Consider the following 23,387-nt stretch of genomic DNA (forward strand, 5'->3'; position numbering starts at 1 on the left):
AGCCTTGTACGGCCTTATGGACTACCACATCCCTGGGGCTGGCCCATGGACAAAACAAAGGAGGGAGGCTGCGCAGACCCCCTCCTGGAGCCAATAAAGGCTCCAGCTCCTTCTTCCTCCCAAAGTGCCCACCCTCGGGAGTTAGCTGCTTGCTATTGCTTGGCAGGAGCTGTAACAGCTCCCGTCAAGCAAAAGAAAACACCCCCTACCAGCAAGCGTGAACTGTCAAATGCTCCTGCTTGCAGGCAGCAGAGTTTTCATCTTTTTCCCTTGCCGCAGACACGCGGGCAGGGCAGGAGATTAAAATATTGCTCTGGCATGTAGGGAGCTGCATTTTTAGCAACTCCCTGCATGAGGGAGCAATGCTGGCTCCCTCAGGGTGGCGGGAAGCAAGCTGGGACCGTGGGGGCAATGAGGCTCCCCTCCCCACGGTCCCAGAAGTGGGAAAAGGCAAGGAGAGGGCACACAAAAAAGGTGAAAAAGTAAGGAACAAAAATTGACAATGAGACAAGGAGAGGGCACACAAAATACGGGGAATAAGAAATGAAAAAGCAGTGACAATGAGGGAAAGCCAGGCGGTGAAACTCAAAAAACAGGAGGAAAGACAAGGAAAAAGCAGTGAGAATGAGGAAAAAGCAAGGAGGGGGCACACAGAATTCAGGGCAAAAGCAGGGAAATAGCAGTGACAATGAAGGAAAGCAGGCGGCGGAACTCAGAAAAGAGGTGAAAAGACAAGGAAAAAACTGTGAGAACAAGGGAAAAGCAAGGAGGGGGTACACAAAATACAGGGGGGAAGCGAGGAGAAAGCAGTGAAACTGAGGGGAAAGCAAGAAGAGGGCACACAAAATACAGGGAAAAAGCAATGAAAAAGTAGTGACAATGAGGAAAAGCAGGAGGCGCCACTCAAAAAACAGGTAAATACACAAGGATAAGCAGTGAGAATGAGGGAAAAGCAAGGAGGGGCACACAAAATATGGAGGAAAAAGCAAGGAAAAGCAGTGAAAATAAGGGGAAAGCAAGGAGAGAGAACCGAAAATATAGGGAAAAAGGAAGGAGAAAGCAGTGAAACACAGGAAAAGGAAGGAAAATGCATACAAGAAACTGTTGGAAAAACAAGGTGAAAGCAGAGGGAAAGCGTGACAAGCCGGAGGAGGGTACACAAAATACAAGGAAAAGTAAGGTGAAAGCAGTGAAAATAAGTGAAAAGCAAGGAGAGAGCGCACAAAAAACTTGTGAAAAAGCAAGGTGAAAGCAGTAAAAAAGAGTCAAAAGAAAGGAGGGAGCATACAACAAGATGGCAAAAAAGTAAGGTCAAAGCAGTGAGAATGTGGGAAAAGCAAGCAGAGGGCACACAAAATAAGGAGAAAAAAGCAAAAAAAAAGCATTACAAACAGCATTTTTTTGGTGCAAAATCGTAGTGTACTCAAAACAAAAATTAACCAAAAAAAAAAAAACTCAAACAGTGCAGGGTTGGCTGCAGGAATTGAGTGGTTATAGGGGTAAGGTGCAAGGCCAGGTTGCAGGCCAGGCCCTGCCCCCAACCTCTGCCCTGCGCAGCAGCAGTCAGGGGCAAAAGTTATAGTTACCTTAGGGCACAAGTTATAGTTACTTGAAATAACTATAACAGACAAATTTCTATGGTTTTGTACATCTGAAATGTGAGCCTAACTATAACGTCCATGTAACCTTTGGTTTTTTAAATGAATTTCAATTTTTTGTTTTTTATATTCTATTTCCTAACTATAAAGTCCCTGTAACCTTTGTTTTTTTTTTGTGAATATACATGTGTATATAAAATAAAATAAACAGAATATGTGCCATGCTATTCTGCTGCCTTGCTATCTGAGTACAAAGGACTGGACCTGCATCTTGAACTCAGGACCACCAGAGTGATTCCAAGGGCTAGCTGTCTGGCCTCCTGATCAGAGACTCAGGGACAGAAAAGAGGCTCCAATCACCTTGAACCCAACACCTGTAAGTTCTCATCCCGAGTGGTCCTACTCCCGTCTTTGACCCTTGAAAGTGCGCTCGAATGCCCTCTGCCAGCCCAACATTACCCTCAATCAGTAACCTAATTCTCTACAACATTCAATGTGGGGTTGGCGGGCGTTTGAAGAAATAAAAGGAAACAGTTAAGAAAGGGTTATTGTTTCCCAGAAAAAAAGATACACAGTACTCACACACATGAAAGAAAATACTCAGTGTTACAAAAATAAAGGTACTTTATTTTTAGTGACACAATGCCAAAATTGCCTTAGAGACTATGCTCCCTTAGGAGGTAAGTAATATACACAGTAAATACACTAGAATACAGAAATAGCTGTAAAACAGTTAGAAAACAGTGCAAATAGTGAAAATCATAATAGGTTGCAATGGGCCTAGGGGGAACACAAAACATTTACTAAAATAGTGGAATGCGAAAGTCAGTTTCCCACCTAGGCATGTGTAGTGTGAAGAATGGCACTGGGAGTGTAAGAAAACACCAAAAGTAAGCAATAGAACACACCCCAGAGCCCAGGAAAACAGGAGTAAATCACAGTAGATTTCCTAGAACATACAAAAAGTTGTGATAGAAGATTATGCAAGAAGCAGAAAAGACTGCAAGACACCAACAACTGGATTCCTGGACCTGAAGAACTGTGGAAGAAGGAGACCAAGAAGCACTGAAGAGTCCAGGGAGAACAGGAGCCCCTGCTAACCGGGATGAAGGTGCAAAAGAAGAACCACTGGTGAAAAGTCAGTTATGCATCCAAGAAGACAGATGAGGGTTCCTGGTTGGTGCAGAAGATGTCCCACGCTGGATAGATGATTGCAGTCTGGTTTGTGTCACTGGATTCCGCCAACAAGCTTTGGCACACACAAAGCTCGCGGTTTGCGGAAAATGGCGCTGCGTGGGACCAGGAGGGACCTGGTGGCCTCTGCCCAGAAGGGGAAGACAGAGGGCAACTCAGAGAGCCCTCAGAAGACCAGGCAGTATGCACAGGAGTCCTACAGCACAGGGACAAAGTAGGTGCAAATGGAGGCCCATGCAGCTTGACACAAAGCAATCTCACACCGTCGGAGAATCACTCAGGAAGCTGTGTGTCACAGGAAGGAGTGCTAGGGGCTGGAGCTGTGCTGTGCATGAAGCCCTTCATGGAAGGTCGCACACAAGACTTGGCAACTGAAAATCATGCGGTGCAAGGGGGTACTGTTTTGCATGGGGAGGCAACCTCTTACCTCCACCAAAGTTGGACAGCTGGATCTTAAGACCGTCTGGATAACTTCAGCCCACACCAGTGTTGCTGGATCCACGCACTTCGTCAGGACAGGGGACCCATGCCACCGGTCGTCGTTGCAGAGTGGTGCCTGCTGAAGCAGGAAAGTGACTCTCACTTCAAGGGAGATTCCTTCGTTCTTCTGGTGCAGGCTGAAGACAGGCAGTCCTTGTAGGATGCACGACCTGGAAACAGTTGCAGTTGCTGGCAGAAGCTAACCATGCAGTGTTGCAGAAGTCATCTTTATTTTTTTGTTGCAGTTTGTAGAGTTCCTGGAGGGTCCAGATGCATTTTGCTGATAAATGGTGAAGTAAAGGATGCAGAGGATTCCTGCTGGAGTCTTGCAATCTGAATCTGAGGAAACACCCAGAGGAGAGACCCTAAATAGCTCTGAAACGGGGATTGGCTAGCTACACAGGTAAGCACCTATCAGGGGAGGGCTCTGAAATCACCTGCTGGCACTGGCCACTCAACTGCTCCCAGAGTGCCCACCACCTTGGAATCCAAGATGGCAAAACCCGTGGACACTCTGGGGTGGTGATGGACAGGGGAGTGGTCACTCCCCTTTCCTTTGTCCTGTTTTGCGCCAGGGCAGGGAACCAGTCTAGACTGGATTATGCAAGGAAGACACCGTCTGTGCCCTTAAAAGCATTTCCAGAGGCTCTGGGAGGCTACCAATCCCATGCCTGTAACACCTATTTTCAAAGGGAGAGGATGTAACACCCCTCTCCCAAAGGAAATGCTTTGTTCTGCCTTCCTGGGCTTGAGCTGCTCAAGAAACAGGAGGGCAGAAACCAGTCTGGGAGCTGGCAGCAGATGGGGCTGCCTGGAAAATCCTCAGAAGGCTGGTATGGCAATACTGGAGGTCCATTGTGGATCCCCTCATAGTGCATGGAATTGTAAATACTAGAATTAGTATTGGCCTACAAGTCCCAGATGTTAGACACCTTACATGGCCACATTTGGAGGTACAATTGTGAAGCTGGACATAAGTATTGACCTATGTCCAGTGCACGCATAAAATGGCGTCCCCGCATTCACCAAGTCCGGGATGATATGAGGGCACCTCTGCTAGTGCAGGGGTGCCCTCACACACAGGTACTTTGCATCCAGCCTTCAGGCTTGGAAGGCTAGACATGTAGGTGACTTATAAGTGACCTGGTGCAGTGAAAATGGCAGTGAAACGGTGCATGGACCATTTCACACAGGACTGCAATGGCAGTCCTGTAGAAGCCTTTGCATGGGCTCCCTATGCTGCAGCCCATAGGAATCCACTGGAACCCCAATGCCCTGGGTACCTAAGTACCATATACTAAAGACTTATCAGGGGGCACCAGTATGCCAACCTGGGATGAAATACTGAGTTACTACTATGCAGTGACAAATTTAGGAAGAGAGAGAGCATAAGCACTGGGGTCCTGGTTAGCAGGATCCCAGTGACACAGTTACACACACTGACAAAATAGGCCAAAAACCATAAGCACTGGCTAGCAATTTCCCAGTGACACAGTCAAACACACTGACAAACAGGCCAAAAATGGGGGTAACCATGCTAGTAAGAAGATACTTTCTCACGCCTGCAGCCTGATACAAATTAATACCCAGAAAGAAGGAGGTAAGGTGAGAATGTGTCATACAGAGAGGGGCTAAATACAGAAGAAAGTCAAGAGCAAAACAGGAAAGGAAGCTTTTTACTCAACCTTAGTCCGAAGATGAGAGAGAGAGAGAGAGTGTGTGTTTGTGTATATATATAAATGTATATATAAATATATATTCCTACTAAACTTCGGCGTTGGTCACTCAGCTCCTAATCGCCAGTGGTGCTGCTCGTTAAACACGTGCTGACGCGTCTTATAAATCCACACTTCTCCTCTTTGGCATGTAATCAAGAGGCAGCACCCCAGAGCGTATATTCGAGATTTTATTGCTTAGACATGACAGGAACGCGTTTCGGCATTAATGCCTTTACCGGCCTGCCGGCCGCCATTTTAGTTCATTATTTATATGCTTTCAACCTACTCGTTTATTTGACAATGTACTCAGATACTTCCCCATAATCAAATCTCCGACATTTACTGCACTCCTTAAAAATAATTACTCACAATTACATACAGTTTCACCTGGAAGAGCACTATTACAACGGCCACGATATGTTCACGTGAAATCACCAGAATACATAACATAACGACGTTGATCGCTAAGCAATACTCGTGACTTCACCCTAGCTTATTACATTACGATAATAATCGCTAAACACTATTCTAACCAACCATTGCGACACAGCTTCCTTGTTTATCAAAGCATAAATCAATACTTTGCAGTGGCTGAGGAAAACTTGGTTTTATCTATATAACATTAGTCTCATATTTCCTAAAGACTTTTACCCCATTATTTCACTGTTAGTCATTCAAAGCATCCTGGGGACCTATCGAAAATGTGAAAGCTTTACTTCATGCTGATTTTGGTGAAAAATAAATAAAATTCTTAGATTTTTCAAATAAATTTAAATTCTTTTATATTCTCAGTCCCATTTAAATATTCAATCCCATTTATTTTTATCCATATTCATATAGCTATACTTGGCAGAAATCATATTTGATTAAAAAAAGGGGAAGAAACCTCGAATTGTCAAATATTCTTACATTTTCAAGATTCTTTTAAAATTTTAAAACTTAAGATGCATGTGTAACTCTTCACTTTTGTTTAGCCCATTAGGTTCTTTGGTGTCAAAAGCCAATATGTATCTTGACTCCAGTAATCTTAACTTTTTCTCTCTATCACCACCTCTACGGTCCTTTGATATCCCATCTATCACACTAAACTTCAAATTAGAGATGTCTCCTCCATGCATTTCCCAAATATGTCTGGCTACAGGGTAGGACTCATCCTGATTGTGTACTGCTCTCAAATGTTGTAAAATAAGTTTCTGTGCCTGCACTTTCATCATACTGACCAACATCACAATGTGTTTATAAAAACATATAGGTCTTGCTCGGAAGAAGTGTTCTGTCGATCTTATACCATCCTCATGCGGAATACAAGTGTATAAGGAAGTGACGTTCAGTGTCATGAGGAGAAAATCAGGTTCCCAAACTACATCAAACACCCGCTTTAAAAATCCATGGTATCTTTAAGATATGATGGTAAATTGCTCACTATAGGTTTCAAAACATTATCTATATATTGAGATACAGATTCAAACAGGCTACCTTGTGCCGCTATTATCGGTCTCCCTGGTGGTTTATCAAATTCTTGATTAGTTAGTTAGGTGACAGAGTCATGCACAGCTTAACATTTAAAACCTGAAAACCTACTAAAATTCATCAGTTATAGTTGAGTGAACTAACTATATCTTATTGCCCCATCATGCACTGCTTATAATCTCACATATTACATCACTCACAACATGGTTTGAGTTTCATTGAAACCCATGGGTGATTGTTGCATTGGAAAGCATATACATCACCCCTGGAACATCCGCTTGACACAAAGTAGCACATAGGATAACTTTGTGTTACTTTGGGATACTTACAACACAAATCATGGTTTGTGTTGGAAAGTAAATCGCACCCCAACCCTTTTTACCAGGTTTGCACCACAAAATGGATGCAAACCTGGTGCAAAGCATTAGTAAATCTGGACCAGAATTTCCTGATATACACTTTTTGCCCAGTGTATTAAGCTATAACCATCATTAATGTAATGCTTCGGTACTACTGCCTGAGCCAAATGCTGTTTATCAAACCTTTCCTACATTAACGGGAAATGGCATGGAATGTAGATACATGTTGATGGTGCTAAGAGACAACTCTAGAATCAGTGGATGGGATATAAGTGAAAATACTTAAATACTTAAAATACCCAACAAAGTCTAAATAATTTGCTAAGGTGTTTCAGGAGATAAAGAGGTATCAAAGCCCACGCATATTAGAATTGTTTGTTTCATATATCTTGATTTTATTTCTCATACCTTTTTCTACTCTACATTACACTTCTGAATTAGAATGTTTTACAATTACTCTAAGTATTGTTTTTTTGTACTGGAGGAGTACTCTTGAAGTGCAAAAGCTGTGGTTCATATGACACATACTCCAGTGGACTATGGTGCAAAGGTGTGTGCATGGTTCTATGTAACCTTATTCTGGAGCAACTTTGGGTGAGAGCACCACAGTGTATGTCTTAATATATATGACATAGTCCTGGTCTGTCACTGTCATGGAACACAGCACCACACATTTAGTTGCTGTGCTACTTAGTGTGTGAACGCTGCTGACAGGTCCAGCAAAACAAACGTGATGGGACTGACTATTGGTGTCTAAGGAATGTCTTATTTGTTCTCAGACAGCCACAAGAGTGGTCTCCATACTATGGAAGGGACAGAAACTCGATTGAGAGGGATCCAGGAGCTGCCCAGCTTCAAGATAGTCCATAAATTGCCGGTTGTACACCACACTGGAAGTTGTATACTACATTGAGAAATGTGACTTGTATGTACTTCTTACCCACAAAACGAATATATTTTGTATACAATCTCAATAAAATAGTAACTTGTATTTCTGTTTTAAAACAATCTACTGAATTTTTTATAACCAAAAAAATGTGATGCCATTTTTTGCTCATCTTTTGTCAGAACTTCTTCGTCCTTTAAGAGTTTTAATTTCAAAGAATTTTAAAAGAGCCACTCTAAACAGTAATTTTACTGACCCTGCTCCCTCCCTTCATGAAACGTTGTGATGTCACATCCCTGCACTGCCCTTCCTGGGTGCGCCTGCTGATGACCCCTTCCCCGGTTGCTGTACATGTACCATGCCCAATCCTTCACTTTCCTTCAATCCTGGTGCTTCCACTGACCCTGTGCTTCCACTCCTTTCTCCTCTCTCTGCCCCTGCTCAGGTCCCATCCCTCACTTGGGCTGCCACTGTTGTGTGGTACCACTGACCTCACTGCCTGTCTCCTTACCCCTCTCCCCTTTCGCTGTACATGTGACATGGGTCTAGCAGTCTCTGTCATTTGTTGTGTTGCCATTGCCCCTGAGCTATATCTGCTGTCCCTGGCTGTCCCTGACTACCTCCCTTCTTACTGTCTGTGTGGTGCCTCCCTCTCTGGTCCATTGTGCTGTCATCATCCCTGTATTGTCACTGCACTCCCTGAAAACTCTGGCACTATCCTCCTCCTCCTCCTCACTGTCTATGTGATATGCTTCTCCCCCTCCCTCCCTGGTCCATGGTGGTGACACTGCCCTCATGCTGCCCCTACTCTCAATCCCATTGGAATCTGTCTGGCAAATCCCTGCCCCCTACCTTCCTGGACTGTTGTGCTGCTAGTTTACCTGTTTTGTCAGTGCCATCCCGGCTGCCACTGCTGATGCCCCTACCCCATCCCCCATTACTGTCCATGTGGCATGCCCCGGTCTTCTTAGTCCTTGGTTTCTGGTGCTGTCATTGTCCCTTTGCTGCCACTCCTTTTCCTGCCCCTGCACCCCCCTCCACTGACCGTGTAATATGCCCATGCCCACTCATCCCTGGTCCCTTGTGCTGCCATTGCCCTGTGGTGATACTGACCTCCTTGGCCACACCTGCGACTATATAGAGGAGAGGAAATCTGCATTATGTACAAAAATAACAGCAATAGAATAAGTCTCAATTTAAGAACTGTCTCTACAGTTCTGCCAGTAATATTTAATCAACCCCCTCCCCGACAGAGATGCTTTAGCGCATAGTACTGAGGAGTTGACTGTGAAGAATAGGATCATCAAGATTGGGTTTGTTGGCTAGTGCTAATGGGATGAGGGAAAGGGTTTTGGATTTGACCCGTGAGTGACATATGGACATTAGGGTAATGAAGAGGAGAATTAAACATTTCTGATGTTCAGCTTCCAAGAGAGCTGTGTAACGCCTCGTAAAATTGGTATTTGTGCTAAGTGACAAGTGGCATGAACCAGGTCACTTCACTTTTACTCGTGAAACCTGTGGAGGGGCCAGAATGGCCTCACGATAAATTAGTATTGTACATTGTTTTGGTCTATTTGGAGTGAGCAGGGGTACCCCAAAGTGTGCCACTTGAATGCTGGTTTATTATTCCAAGTGGCCTGAGGTCTAGTTCATAGATTCTGTGACAACAAGGAGTGTATTAGAATTCTTGAACAAAACCCTGAAGAATTAATCACCAACAATAGACTCAGCTGATAACTAGGGAGATGGAGATGTTCCTTTTTGAGGGTGATTGGGTGAGAATTAGAAAACAGACAAATGGGCAACTAACGGAAAGAGCAGGCTTTCTCTCCTGGACTGTGTGAAGAAGGTTACAAGGGATGTAGTTTTGGACAGCTGCAAGTTTGGAGCAATACTAATTATATATTGGTTTTGCATATTATTAGGTGTTGAAATGTGTGAAAGACTGGATGGATGTGGCAGATGATGAAGTGTGTAACAAACCCATGAAAAGAGGCTAACCCCCAAAGCAACTTATGTTGATTTATTAACTGCAGTGAAAGTGACATTTTTGGATGTAATTTTTAGTCCTGGGAGTGCTTGTGAGGATTGCATAAGGGACTTATTAATGCTTCAGTGACCTTCTTTTGTGAACTTTCTTGGGCTCAGCAGTAGTGTTTGTGGAGGATGCTGGGTGGATGCGTATATGAGTGCTTCAAAAAAGTATGTAACTAATCATTTCAATTACAGTGACTTCATTAAATGCTATTCTTAGGGCTGGTCCTCTGAACCTAGAGGGTATTTTAGCATTTTGTTCCGGGCCCCATCTGAGAAACAATTACTTGCAGATGGTGGGAGAATAATTTTTATCTTAATATGAGGCTCATAGTCTTAATCGATTACTTACAGAGAGTGTAATGGTATTTCAGTCTTAAATCCCAGTGTATCCAATCAACTCTAGTAGCGTTGCCTTCACTATGAGGACCTTGGGCCTCATTTACAAGGTTTTGGCTCATGGGAGCGCCTCAAGGAATCTTGCTGTGCCGTCCTGTGTCAAAAGAAAAGGGCAGTGTTAGAAATGGGGCCTCTGGTTGGCAGTCAGTTTGCACTCTATCCAAGCAGGGACCCTCACTCTAGTCAGGGTAAGGGAGAAACACACCTGGTTACCCCCTGCTCACCCCCTTGTTAGCTTGGCACGAGCAGAAAGGCTTAACCCCAGAAACAATGTGTAGAGTATTTGTACCAACACACACACAGTAATACACTGAAAACACTGCAAAATGGGCACTACACTAGTTTAAAAAAATAGGTGATATTTATATAAAGCAAATAAGACCAAAACGACAAGAATCCAACATACACAAGTCAAGATATAAATTTTAAAAAGAATAACAGTCTTAATCCATAGAAAACAGTGAGAACGCTATTGTTACACAAAAGTACCTGTTTGCGCCAAAAATAAAGCTGCATTGTCGAACGTGTGTCTGAAAAATCAGCGATGCATGGATTCTTTACTCTCAAGTGAGGTTGTACGTCGTTTCTCCTCCGGTCGGGTCGGCGATGCGTTGTTTTTCTCCCTCGCAAGAGCGATGCGTCGATTTCTAGACGGCATTTGGGTACAGGCAGGCTTTGCGTTGATTTTTCACACCCAGCGATGTCGCGCTTGAAAGCCGGTCGCATGGTGTCAGAAAACCACGCTGCGTGGGGTTTGTGCCGTTATCTCCAGCCACAATGCGTCAATCTTCCAGCCACGATGCAGGTGGAGCGTCGATTTCAGCCGCGGGGCCAGCGTTGTGTTGTTTATCAGCCACGTTGCATATGGTGCATGCATCGAAAATTTCTCTGTATGGCAGTCTGTGCATGGATTTCTGTCCTTTTCCATCAGCTTCACCTTTCAAGGGCCCAGGGACTGGATGGGGCACCACTTGGCAGGGCAGGAGTCTCACCAGAGAGTCCAGGTGCTGGCAGGGGAAGTCTTTGATAGCGATGAAGCTTCAACAACAGGAGGCAAGCTCAACTCAAGCCCTTGGAGATTCTTCTCAAGCAGGAATGCACAACAAAGTCCAGTCTTTGTCCCCTTTCACAGGCAGAAGCAGCAAATGCAGCGTAGCCCAACAAAGCACAGTCACAGGCAGGGGCAGCACTTCTCCTCAGCTCTACAGCTCTTCTCCTTGGCAGAGGTTCCTCTTGAATGCTCATAGGAATCTGATTTTCAGGGGTTTTGGGTCCAATACTTCTACCACTTCAGGTGTAAGTGACGACTCCTCCCTCCACTCCAGCTCAGATGGCCCATCAGGATATGCAGGTTACATCCTAGCTCCCTTTGTGTCATTGTCTAGAGGGAATTCACAAACAGCCCAACTGTCAGTCTGACCCAGATAGGGAATCCACAAACCAGCAGAGTTACAGAAAGGTTTAAGTAAGAAAATGCCCACTTTCTAAAAGTGCCATTTTCAAACTAACGATCTAAAAACCACCTTCACCAAAGATGTATTTTTAAATTGTAAGTTGAGAGACACCAAACTCCAGATTTCGAGCTGCTCCGAAAGGGAATCTGCACATAAATATTATTTAAAGGCAGTGCCCATGTTAACCTATGGGAGAGATAGGCCTTGCAACAGTGAAAGCTGAGTTTAGTAGTATTTCACTGTTAGGACACATAAGACACATCACTACACGTCCCACCTTTTAACATACACTGCACCCTGCCCCGGGGGCTACCTAGGGCCTAACTTAGGGGTTCCTTACATGTATAAAAAGGGAAGGTTTGGGGCTGGTAAATGGGTACACTTACCAGGTCGAATTGGGGCAGTTTAAAACTGCACACACTGACACTGCAGTGGCAGGTCTGGGCCATGTTTACAGGGCTACTCATGTGGGTGGCACAACCAGCGCTGCAGGCTCACTAGTAGCATTTGATTTACAGGCCATGGGCACCTCTAGTGCACTTTACTAGGGACTTACTAAATACGCCAATCAGGAAAAAGCCAATTACATATACAATTTATACAGGACACTTGCACTTTAGCACTGGTCAGCAGTGATAAAGTGCCCAGAGTACCAAAAACAGCAAAAATAGAGTCCAGCACACAGTCAAAACATGGGAAGCAGAGGCAAAAAAGACGAGAGACCACACCAAGGATGCCAGGTGTAACAGGGAGGAATGTGCCGTATCTATATGATAAGGGGAATTCCTGTCCGTTTCCACGGTGCAACGGTGTCTGCGTTGTAGGGATGATTGTTTTTGTAGAGGAAGGAGCACCTACTTGCACAAAAACAATCACTGGAGGCGATTTCCTCTTACTATGTGTGCTGCAGTAAAATGAGGAGAAGTATTTCTCCTCGCTGTGCCTCCCTCACACCTCCCCTAGGGAGGCGTGTGCCTCCCTCACACCTCCCCTGGGGAGGCATAGGCTTTTGACGCATTCCCAGGTTTACAAAATCATTTACATCGTGAATGTGTCAAAATCCACGGGTGTTGCTTGGGAATGCCCACTTTGACGCAAAGTAAATCTAAGCAGCAACTTGCACTGCGTTGCCTTGCTCCATATCTAGAAGGCAATGAAAGTCCACGCAAGTGGCTTTGCGTAGCCTTGTAGATATGGGCCTGCGCCACCAGGTGCATCACAAAAAGTGACACACCTGCAGAGCAAGATGCATGTAAATAAGCCCCTTTGAGTGCACATTATTTATGTGGTCATCTCGATTCAATCGACTGAGAATGGTAATGCCTACCAACTGGGCTGTGGTAAAATACCTATTCTTATTATGTTTCTGAATAAGTTATTATTTTTAGCTAAGAATGAAGATCATTACTTTGTCATTGACAGCAATACATGTTGCATTCTTTGTAAAAAATGACTTTGTCTCATTTCTGCAGGGATGAGCAGTCAGAGTTTCAATGTTCCCCGGTCAGTGATGCTGAAGCCGAGCTGGTAAATGCCTTTTGGATAAATACTGGACATGAGGCCAGCCTTAAATTTACCCGACAACGCATCCAGCACCTGCCCTCCTTGTGTATGCGGGATCCAGGAGGGAGACCCATCTCATGGTGCATCATGGATCAGAACTCCGAGATAAGGATGGCGTACACCCTGCCAGAATATCGATGCAAGGGGCTCTTCACCCGTCTCCTCGTACGCTTCACTGCGTTACTCCGGCTACAGTGGGCAGATTTCCCATTTTATTTAATCACTGCACAGCAAAACGTGCAGGCACAGAGAGCAGCTAGTACAGCCGGTCTCCTGAAGGCCCCTAATGAGTACGTTCGCTGGATCTGTCGGCAACAAAGGAGGGCAACTTAACATAGCAGACTGGAGGTTTTCATAGGGTGACAGGCTCCGATTGTGTCATCTTGTCTTTTGTTCAAAATGCACTTTTATCAAAGTTATGTGTTCTGTGTAAGTTTTTCTAAAATAGAATGCTGTGGTTGAGGCTTCACTGATGGAGACAGAAGCACCCTGCAAGTGACAAGTGGTCCCTGAGAAAACACCAATAAACACAAAAATAAATATTTAAAATGTGATCAATTTCCTTATGAGACAGTAACCCTCTAAGGTGCACAGGTATGCCAAATCAGAGCCAATCTGGCTTTTTATCAAACAAGGACAATTCTCCAGGTACTAGCATACACGAAGGTTGCCTGTGCAAGGCATGGGCTGCCTTCATAAAGCTTGCAAATCTCCAAGGGATTGTTGCACATTTCTTTTTCAGGTGGTGCTGGTGCTCTGCAGTTGGTATGATTGCTGGACGGGCATGTGTCCAGGGAGGGCTGGAAAGGAACTGACTGATCAACCCCTCCCACGCACCCATTTCCATGACCCTCCCCATGGACATTGATAGCGCCATTGAAATAAGAAAATCCCGTACCACGTGTTTAATAGAATAATCCGGACTGCTGTCCTGCTAGGGTGTTCCGATTATTTCATGTTGTGAAAACGTTGAATTACTTCAGTTTTGATGTAACTGTTTGTTAAGACCACCACTGGCGTAGGAGAGTACAAGGATTGCTCACTGCAAAGTGCGTTTTGTGATTTATGCGTGGCACAGGTATGTTTGTTGGTATTTTCTTGAGCGTTGTGATTTTTCTTGCCAAGAGCAAAGTACAGATGATGCACTTCAGTTCTCTGTTCTATGACGTCTGAACACAGAGATGTAAAATCACTTGCCCAGTGTCCATTTGAATGGCATCTTGCAATTGGTTTGTATGGTCGTACTGAATTCCTCAGTTTGACACCAAGGAATGCCATTTGAAGGACTGGACAGGGCTTCAACTCTATGTGTTGCAGCAAAATAGTGACTGACCCACGCTGCACCTACATGGAAAGTGTGGATCGCACGTCCTAACAACTATTTTAGGGCCACAAAGGAAAGGGACAATAATGTTAAGACATTTAGGGTCATTTGTACAAAGCGTTTTTACGTTCGTAAACTGCCCTGATTCGCAGAATCGGGCAGTTTGCAAACCCAAAGAGGCATTTTTGTATGTACCAGGCCCAAACTGCATTTACGTAACATGTTACAAAATTGCAATTTGGGTTTGAAATTTGGTATTAGGAAGAGGCACATTTAGGGCGTCCCTTCCTAATAACTATTGTATATATGAGTCGCAAAACATTTGCATTTTACCACCAATTTCAAGTAGGTGGTAACCCATTCGCATTGAGAATGATTGTAAAAATATGTTTAAGAGCAGGCAATGGGCGTAATTTTGACCCCTAACAGAACTGGAGCGGCAGAAACTTGAAGACCTAGGCATCATAGAGAACGTGTTTGTCTTTACACCACGGGTATCAACCATGGTGGTCATGACAAAGCTAAAAAAAACAGATGCAGTTTGGTTGTTCATAAATATTAGACTTCCAAACAAACAAAACCATACAAAGGAGAGACACCTGACATCAACCACTGACGATTTAATCAACGCACTGAATAGAGGCAATGATTTTCAAAGCTAGATATCAGTGAAGCCTATCACAAACAGCAAATTGAGAAGAACACCAGAAACAAAAAAACTAACTTTGGGCTGCAACAATACAGAGAAATTAACTTTGACATATTGTCAGGTTCCAAAATAAAGTCAGAATAGTATTGTCTGGATTAGAAGGCCCCTGAATGTCAGCACTGATCTTCTGATCTTTGCTAGCAGTGATAAGAGCACCAACATTTTCTAAGAGCAGAGCTACAGAGGATTTGTGAGTTATGGGCTGTTTTCTTCCATCACGCTAGAAGAAATGTGAGTTCCTGGGAAGTAAATACAATTCTATCCATGTTCTCCCAAGCAGGAATTAGTGGTGCCCCATAAATTCCTAATACCTGTTTGTAGGACCTGCCTTGCATCCCTTACCCTAAATAAAGAGATGGACACTCCTGCTTGAAAACGTGTAATCTTAACTGTGCGTCAGGCTTGAATAATCCACCTGACACACGTCTAGTTTCCACACAAAATTACATCTACCCTCAAGTAAAATAAATGGATCTTCAAAATGATACCCAGCCCTTTCTTAAATAAGAATGACCCAAAAATGTCTCCCCACTTTAGAAAAAAAACGATTGCAATCTTTCTATGGCATCTGCTCTCAACAGCTTAGATTTCAGCAAGTCAGTTCCTATCACAGAATGATGTGACTGCCATGCACTTTTGTGGCCCCAGCTGGCATTATTTATTGGGTTGTGTAGCTGGTGGCTTGACTGGCTTATGGTAGAATGATGTAATGCTATCGGAAGAAAGAAACTCCTCTGATTCTGAAGTTTAGCTCCGTGTTTTTCTTTTTAGGGATGTGTTCTTGACCTTGGTCTGGATTTGGTTGCTCCCACAAATTCTTGGGGCAATTTCTTTGGGTTTGGCTTGTTTTCTGTAGGTTCCCTGTTGAATGATTTTCTTGATCATGGTGTGATTTGTGATTCTAATAATTCAAATTACTCTGATGAGGTCATCCTTGAATATGTGGCTTGTTTTCGAGCTATCAAATGTTTTTCACATGGAGATGTGCCTAGAGCTGGCAAATTTTACTCAGGTCTGTCAGACACTCCTTCTTTTAAGTCTCTTTTCTTTGACCGCTGTTGAATTGATTGCTTTTCAGGTAATGTAGGTTTGTCTGTGTTGCCTCACTGTGAGATTGACTGCTATGTCTTAGATTTCTCCCCTTTGTGTTGTCTTTCGTGGGTGTGTTTGAGTTCAGATTTCTAGGGTGCAATAACATTGGCATATCTTCTGCAGCTTGTCTTCTTTTCTCTCTTCCTGGGTATATTCAATTCCTGTGTGAGATTCTGCTGCTGGAGGAGGCTTTGCTCTGAAGACTCAATGGTGCCACTCCAATGCCAGGATACTCACTGGTCATCTGGTGCTTCTTTGTTCTCCATGGTCTTAGTAGTTCTGCATTTGGCACATTCCTACTACATGAAGCATTTTAGCTTCACTCTTCCCTCAGTCAGGAACAAATAATACAGTCTTGTGTGCGCACGCTAGATTGAGTGTCCACACCTAACTGTGCTCCGAAGCTAGACCTGTACCTGCCCAGCTCATCGGATTAAAGATGTTGCTTCATGCTGGCCAGGGCACTGCTTGGGATGGCAGCCATCATGTAGATGAGCTTTTGGCTTTTGTGGATTCTTTTTAAACCATTCATATTTTTGTTTTTAAATAAAATCTTTTAATTAGTTTAAGATAAAAAAACACAAACAAACATACAATAATACTGTGCAGCAGGCAAATATGAGCTGGTCTGTCAATTCCATCATCGTCTGTGGAGCATCCCTTTGCCATTTTTTCGCCCAATTTGGTAATGTCTTTCATTTTCCATTTTTAAAATCCCTGCAGGTTGCTCACCCCTGATAGTAGGTCGCTTGACCAAAGTGGTGTCATTTTGAATAGTCTGTTCTGCTGGCCCAGGAAGGCAGTGGCCTCTCTCCATATGCATGCTACTGTCTTGTGTGTGTAGGGAGCGTTTGAACAAGTTTGGCTCTACTGAGTGCCACCTCGCTGCCCTCTTTCCCCCAAGCAAGTCTGTCAATTCATATAGCCGGTTTGCCCCATAGTGCAAACGTCCAAACATTAACTGAGTGGTTAATTTCTGAAGTGCTATGCGGGGTGGGCAGGAATCCCAGGTCAGGAGCCGTGGGACGTCTTGCAGAAGAATTTCCTGGGTACCGAATAGGGTGGGTTGTGCAATGCATTGATCATCTGCAGCAGTATCATCATTTTGAACATCGCTGCTCGTTTCTGTAAGGACAGCTGTAAAGCTCCCCAATGTTGTGCTTCAGAGTGCTCCAGAATGGCCACAGAATTGGGGGTGGTTTGTGACACAGATGTCTAGGTATTTAAACCATTCATCTACTATAGGCATGTGTATCTCACTCTGTTGGACCAGTTTAGTTTCCCATTACTTGGTGCATATGCAATTTCTGCCAGTGGATTGTGTAGCCTGAAAAGGTGTCAAAGATGCAGAGGATATGAATTAGTCTTGGGATAGTAAGTGTTGGGTCCATGACATAAAGCAGTATATCGTCTGCATATAGGGATGTGCACTCCTCTCATGTATCTCCCCAGTTGATCTCCCACACCAGTGGGTCATTCCTGATCCATACTGCTAAGGTCTCCAAGGCCAGGGCAAACAACAAGGGGCAGAGCGTGAACCCTCATCTTGTCCCCCAATGTAGTACAAATGCTGCTTGATGTTAACCAGTTGACTCTAACTCAGGCCTCTGGTTCCTGGCACAAGAAACAGATCCACCCTAGGAAGGTGGGGCCAAATCTGAAGCGCTTCAGCACTGCATTCATATAGGACCATTCTAGGGTGTCGAAGGCCACAGAGGAGTCCATCGACATGACTACTTCAGATATTGTATTGTCTTTTACATCAGCCAACACACCAAAGAGTCGGTAATGGTTCAGTCTGGTACTCCTTTTGGGCATAAAGCCTGATTGATCTGCATAGATCAAGGTAGTTATAACATGCCAAAGCCTAGTTGATAGCAGTTTGGCTAGGACTTTAACCTCCACGTTTAGAAGGGGTATAGGTCTGTGCGACCCACAGCAGTCTGGAGGTTTATTATCTTTGTGAACCACTAATATTGTGGCCTGGTGTTGGTCCTGGGAAAGTTTCCCATTGACCCTGGCATCGATCCACATATTTAGTAAGTGAGGTGCCACTTTACTAGCTAGGCTTTTATATATGTCAATCTGAAGGTAGTTCGGTCCCATCGCCTTCCCAGAGGTGAGGGAGCCTATTGCCTGTATAATCTTGCTGGGTATGAAATCACTAGCTAGCACTTGCTTATGTTCCGGCGACAACCTGGGGGTTTTAATATTACTGAGGAACTCATGGATTTCATGCAATTGGGCAGTTCCCCGGGCCTCATTGAGCCCTGAGTAGTAGGTTGCAAATTCCACCGCTGTGACCTAGTCCTAATCTCCTCGCTGTCAGTCGTAAAATGAAGCACCCATTTTCGGGCCTGGTCTTTCTTTCTAGCCATACCAGGAGCATGTCAGCTTTGTTTCTTACATCATAGAGTCTCCTCTGTGTCAGGATGTGGGTCGTACATGCAGGATCCTCAACTAAATCTCTATATTATTTTTCTTTTAACCTGAGGGTGTGTGCGGCTACCTTGACATCCTTCTGAGATAAACTTTGCTCTAATTCTGCAATCTTGCCATCCAAGCAATCCATTTTGGCCCTTGCGTCTTTCCTCTTCCCTGCAATCAGGGAGTGGAGTTAACCTTTAGTACCGTTTTAGATACCCAGGTACTAATGGACGACCCCACTGAATCCACGTTGTACTTGAAGTAGCTATCTGTCATCTGTCTTAGGTCAGTCATGAGCTAGTTGTTCGTTATGTAACATGGGTTAACTGGTTTCAGGCCCAAGTTCGTTCTGGGGTCCCCTCTTAACTCTAACCACACTGGTGAGTGGTCAGATATGCCCCGGGCCAAGTGTTTCACCTCAGCTTTTCTAGATATTTGTGCATGGTGCATGCAGATGTGATCTAGGCATGAGGCTTTGTTGTGTGCTCCCGATAGGAATGTGTATTGAAGCGCCTCTGGGGGGTGGGACCACCATGTGTCGATGAGGCCAAGGGCCTCTGTGAATGTCTCTAGTGAGGACATTGTTCTTAGTCATATGGCCTGGGTGCACCTGTCTTTGGCTTCGGACAAACAGAATTGTAGTCTCCACCCATGATCAATAAGCCTGGTGGTAGTTGTAATAACAATGCACTCAGCTTGGGGAAGTGGGCTGGTGATGACGTGGCAGAAAGTACATAGAGCAGACTTGATGGTGATGCCATCCCATGTTCCTGACTGGGCTACATATTTTCCCTGCACATCTCTCCATGTTGTGTGTAGCCCGCGTGGGTTGTTAATGTAAATCCATTGCATGATAGCACCTTGCAGGTAGTTCCCCAAAAAGTGGGTCTCCTGAATCAGCACAATGTCCAGATTGTGTCGCTTTATGTACTGCATAATTATGCTTCACTTCAATTTGTGACCTAGACTGATAACATTCCTGGACATCACTCTGAGGCTGTGTGGAGTGCATACACGTGCCTGGGCGTCAGGCATCGTGTGTAATGATAGTACTGGCCAGTGTATAGAGCAAATCTCTCCCCGGTTACTAGCAATCTGAAAGATGCCTGCTGAAAGAACATGTAAACTTTTCGTTAGAACATAACCCCCCCCCCGCCACCATCCACAGTGGGCTCTAAACTTCCCCCCATCCACTAACTTGAGGAGCACCTATCGCCTCCATTACCATTGTATCGGGTGAAGCTTGATAAGGCCATGTAAGCTTCTGAACATGCCACCCTTGATGAGGATAGTGGTAGTCAATAGGCCCCCGCCCAGGGCTCGTTCAACATTAAGAATGAAGCAGTGCCCGTGTCTATCTAGTCCCATCCCACCACCAGTGTGGTGACAATGACAAACAGTAATACATTCAATAAATTGCTACATCCCAGTATGTACATTTTTGGTGTTACCTGCCGCTGTGTTTCTCATCTCCTTTCTCCATTGGAGGGTTCTGATCAGGGTGCTGAGATGGACTATTACTGTATTTGTCAGTTCTACTGGGTCTCAGGTGTCTGTTTGTGGTTTGCAGGGTGCCATGCCTCCACTAGAGTGAGAAAGTGCCATGTTGGCTGGGAAGAACATCAGGTACTTCAGGTGTCTGGCACACAGTTCCTTTTTTACCTCCGTAGTTGTACTTAGAGGGTAAAGTGTGAGTAGAGACTAATGGTGGCACTTTCAAATTGTAGAGCCAGTGACTTTTGGGCTGCCTGTAGGATGAAGTCTCGATCCCTGTAATTAAAAATGCGGGTGATAATTGTTTGTGGGGGAGCTCCTTGTTTAAGAGGCAGGCATAGTGTTCTGTGAAGAATTTGAAGTGGCCCCAGGCTTTCAGTATGTCTAGTATGAGGTGTTCCACAAAGAGATTGACACTAGGGCCTTCTGCTTTTTCTGGGACTCCAAGCAGGCATAGATTGTTTCTGTGCGATTGCCCTTCCATGTCTTCAACCTTGGCGCACATTATGGTGTAGTCTTTTTGCAGGTGAGTGAGTTGTTGATGGAGAGTTGTGGCGGAGTCCATGAGTTCCGTCCCTGGTGTCTCCATGTCTTTGACCCTGTCTCTGATTTTGTTTACGTTAGAACGTAGCAGCCGCATTTCAGGAAAGAGTCTATTTTAGCTTCAAATGTATTGCCACCATTATTTCAGTGAGTGTTGGTTGTGGGGCTTTTGTAGTTGTGTCAGATTTGACATCTTTAGGGGCCGCTTTTGCTTCATGCAAGGATACTGCTGAGACAGCTTATTTATCCATCTTGTTAGTTTGCTAGAATGTTCCCCCTTCTACCCACGATGGTGGGGTATGTATCAGTCGCCAGACTTTCCGGATCCAGGAATAAGGGTGCTAGTCTCCACTGCCTCCCAGTGGGGTGGGAGGAAGCGTGGGAGATCCTAAGAGGTTCCCCTCCTTTCCTCTGCAGCCTGACGGTTTTGCACCAGTATCTGGGTTCCCTGTGATGGATGGGGGAATGTCTCTAGCGTTAATGGTGACTCCTGGGGGTCCCAGTTGCATCAAGCGGGGGGTGTTAGTGATATGGGTGGATGCACAGAATGGAAACCAGGCCAGCATTGGGCATGCCTCTCCCTTTCAGAGTTTGGGCTGTTCAGGAGTGGGTGATATTCAGTTCCAAAGTGCCCACTGGGTTCGGTTTACAATGGCTGTCTCTAATGTGAGCTGCTAGGCTCACATTGTCTCATAGGAGTGAAAGTTTTGGAGTTGGATGTGATCGCTTAGGCTATATCAGTCTCCGTTTTTCTGAGCGCAGTTTATGTGCTCCTTTGCCACATTGACCCCTGGGAGCCTTTGTCTCCAGGCCCACTTTGTTGACAGCTTCAGGCTGAGTGATGAAGCCTGAGGTGGTGTGCTTTCCAGACCACACTACAGGATTTTGCACTCATTGGGGTGATGGGGGCAGTGTTTCTGCGACACCAGGTGCGCTTCATGCATGTATTTGCTGATTCAGTCCCTCTGGCGCCCCTGTCTCTGGCCCTGCATTCTTGAAGGCCTTGGGCAGAGTGAGGAGGCCTGAGATGTGTTGATGCTTCCCGCACCTCACTGCAGGATCTTGCCATTGCTGTGGCAATAGGAGGAGGCGGCGTCACTTGCTGCCCCCGGGGTCCCAAGTCCAGAGAAAGAGGCTGCAGCAAAAGAATCCCAGCACTCACCACTGCTCGTATGTGGCCCACGAGATAATGACCTGTCAGGCCTGTCACAGCCTCACAGCCAAGCGCTGTATCAGTGGATTGTGGGGTCTGATCAGTGTCCCCGCTGGTCGCGGCAAAGTTGATCTCAGCTCCAGGACCTCCACAGGTGAGTCTGCAACGTTTTTCAGAGCCATGAGACCCATGTGGCTCCCTGCCACACTGCTGTTCCGGGACACACTGGCCCACTCACCCCACACAGAGGAGAGCTGGGCTGTTCTCTGGGCAATGGCTTTCACTGTTTTCGTTCTTCAGGTAGAGATGTCACTCCCACCACAATAACCCCGGTTCATTTAGGATGGGGGCTGCGCAGCTTATGGTCAGATTGACCGGGCTGGCATTGGGGCTGAGGAGCTCGCTAAAATGGCCTCTGCCATGTTCAGCTGCAAGTCACGCCCCTTTTGTGGATTTGTTTTCTCTTGTTGCGTGTTCTTATGTTTGATGTTTAAGGATTGATGTGGGGCCAAGTATTTCAATCAAGTTGTTCTGTATTATGGGTTTGCTCTTTGCTACAATGTATTGCCAAATTTGTATAGCACCTACAACCTGTATGAGAGTTGCTGAGGAACTTGTCTAAATGGTTAAGATAGGTATGAGAGTTGTTTTTATTTTGATGCTATATGGAAAATGTTCATATGTTGTGGGTGATGACCATGAGGTGCAGTTATCATGTTAGGGGCCAAACACTTAGGAGTGTGATGGATGAAAAAGTGTGAGATAGTGAGCAATGTATTGTTTACAATAAGCTCTGCTGTTCTCTTTATGGTACTTTTTATGACCATAGTCCTCTAAACAGGTTAACACACTAGATTTTCCATGCTGAAATTTCAGTGTGAAGTTTATGATGCTCAGCAGGTCTAGACTAGAGGGAGAGATGGTCAGACGATCTGCTGGGTTGGACATTGTAAGTATATCTACTAAATGGTTGTCATTGTGAGATGTCAAGAATAGTTTGTAGCTAGTTGGGATCTGCAGTGGTGGACTAATTCATAGTTCTCAATTGGCCAGATGCAAATGGCAGATTTCCTCTGTTATTATATGTCTGGTCAGTTGGTGATGTGTGGTTTATTGCTATGAACTGTTAGAGGCTACACTACTGTGTGATGAACATGACCCGTAGGGTTCAGTCTGATGTGAGTGTAAGAGGGACAAGCCATATAAGGGAGTTAATATGCAGCCTGTAGAAATTAGAACCAGCTACCTGGCCACTCCATGTTATGGTATTAGTATTAGTGAGGGCCATGAAGGTTATATATTAACTGTTACTGTATAGCATAATCGCTAGACATAGGTTAGCCATCCATAACTTACCTGGACATAGACAGTTGTGTGCAGGTTGGGCTGTGGACTATAGATTATACATTGTAATTGAAAGTAGTGATTATTGTTCCAGTTTTTGTCCTAGGGTTATGGATTGATTTAGCTAGTTTGGAAACAACCAA

At 44.8% G+C, this 23,387-nt stretch overlaps 1 protein-coding gene across 1 annotated transcript in view; it reads left to right on the forward strand.

The window, feature by feature from the left end:
- Positions 1-13,666, forward strand: part of LOC138287082 (glycine N-acyltransferase-like) — a 214,293-nt gene extending 200,627 nt beyond the window's left edge. Inside the window, exon 5 of the mRNA XM_069227443.1 lies at positions 13,068-13,666. Coding sequence (XP_069083544.1) covers positions 13,068-13,491 — 424 coding nt within the window. The 3' untranslated portion in view covers positions 13,492-13,666. The remainder of the gene's footprint in view (positions 1-13,067) is intronic.
- Positions 13,667-23,387: the final 9,721 nt, after the last annotated feature.

Source organism: Pleurodeles waltl, chromosome 4_1, assembly GCF_031143425.1.
Source record: "Pleurodeles waltl isolate 20211129_DDA chromosome 4_1, aPleWal1.hap1.20221129, whole genome shotgun sequence".
In the NCBI taxonomy this organism is placed as follows: domain Eukaryota; kingdom Metazoa; phylum Chordata; class Amphibia; order Caudata; family Salamandridae; genus Pleurodeles; species Pleurodeles waltl.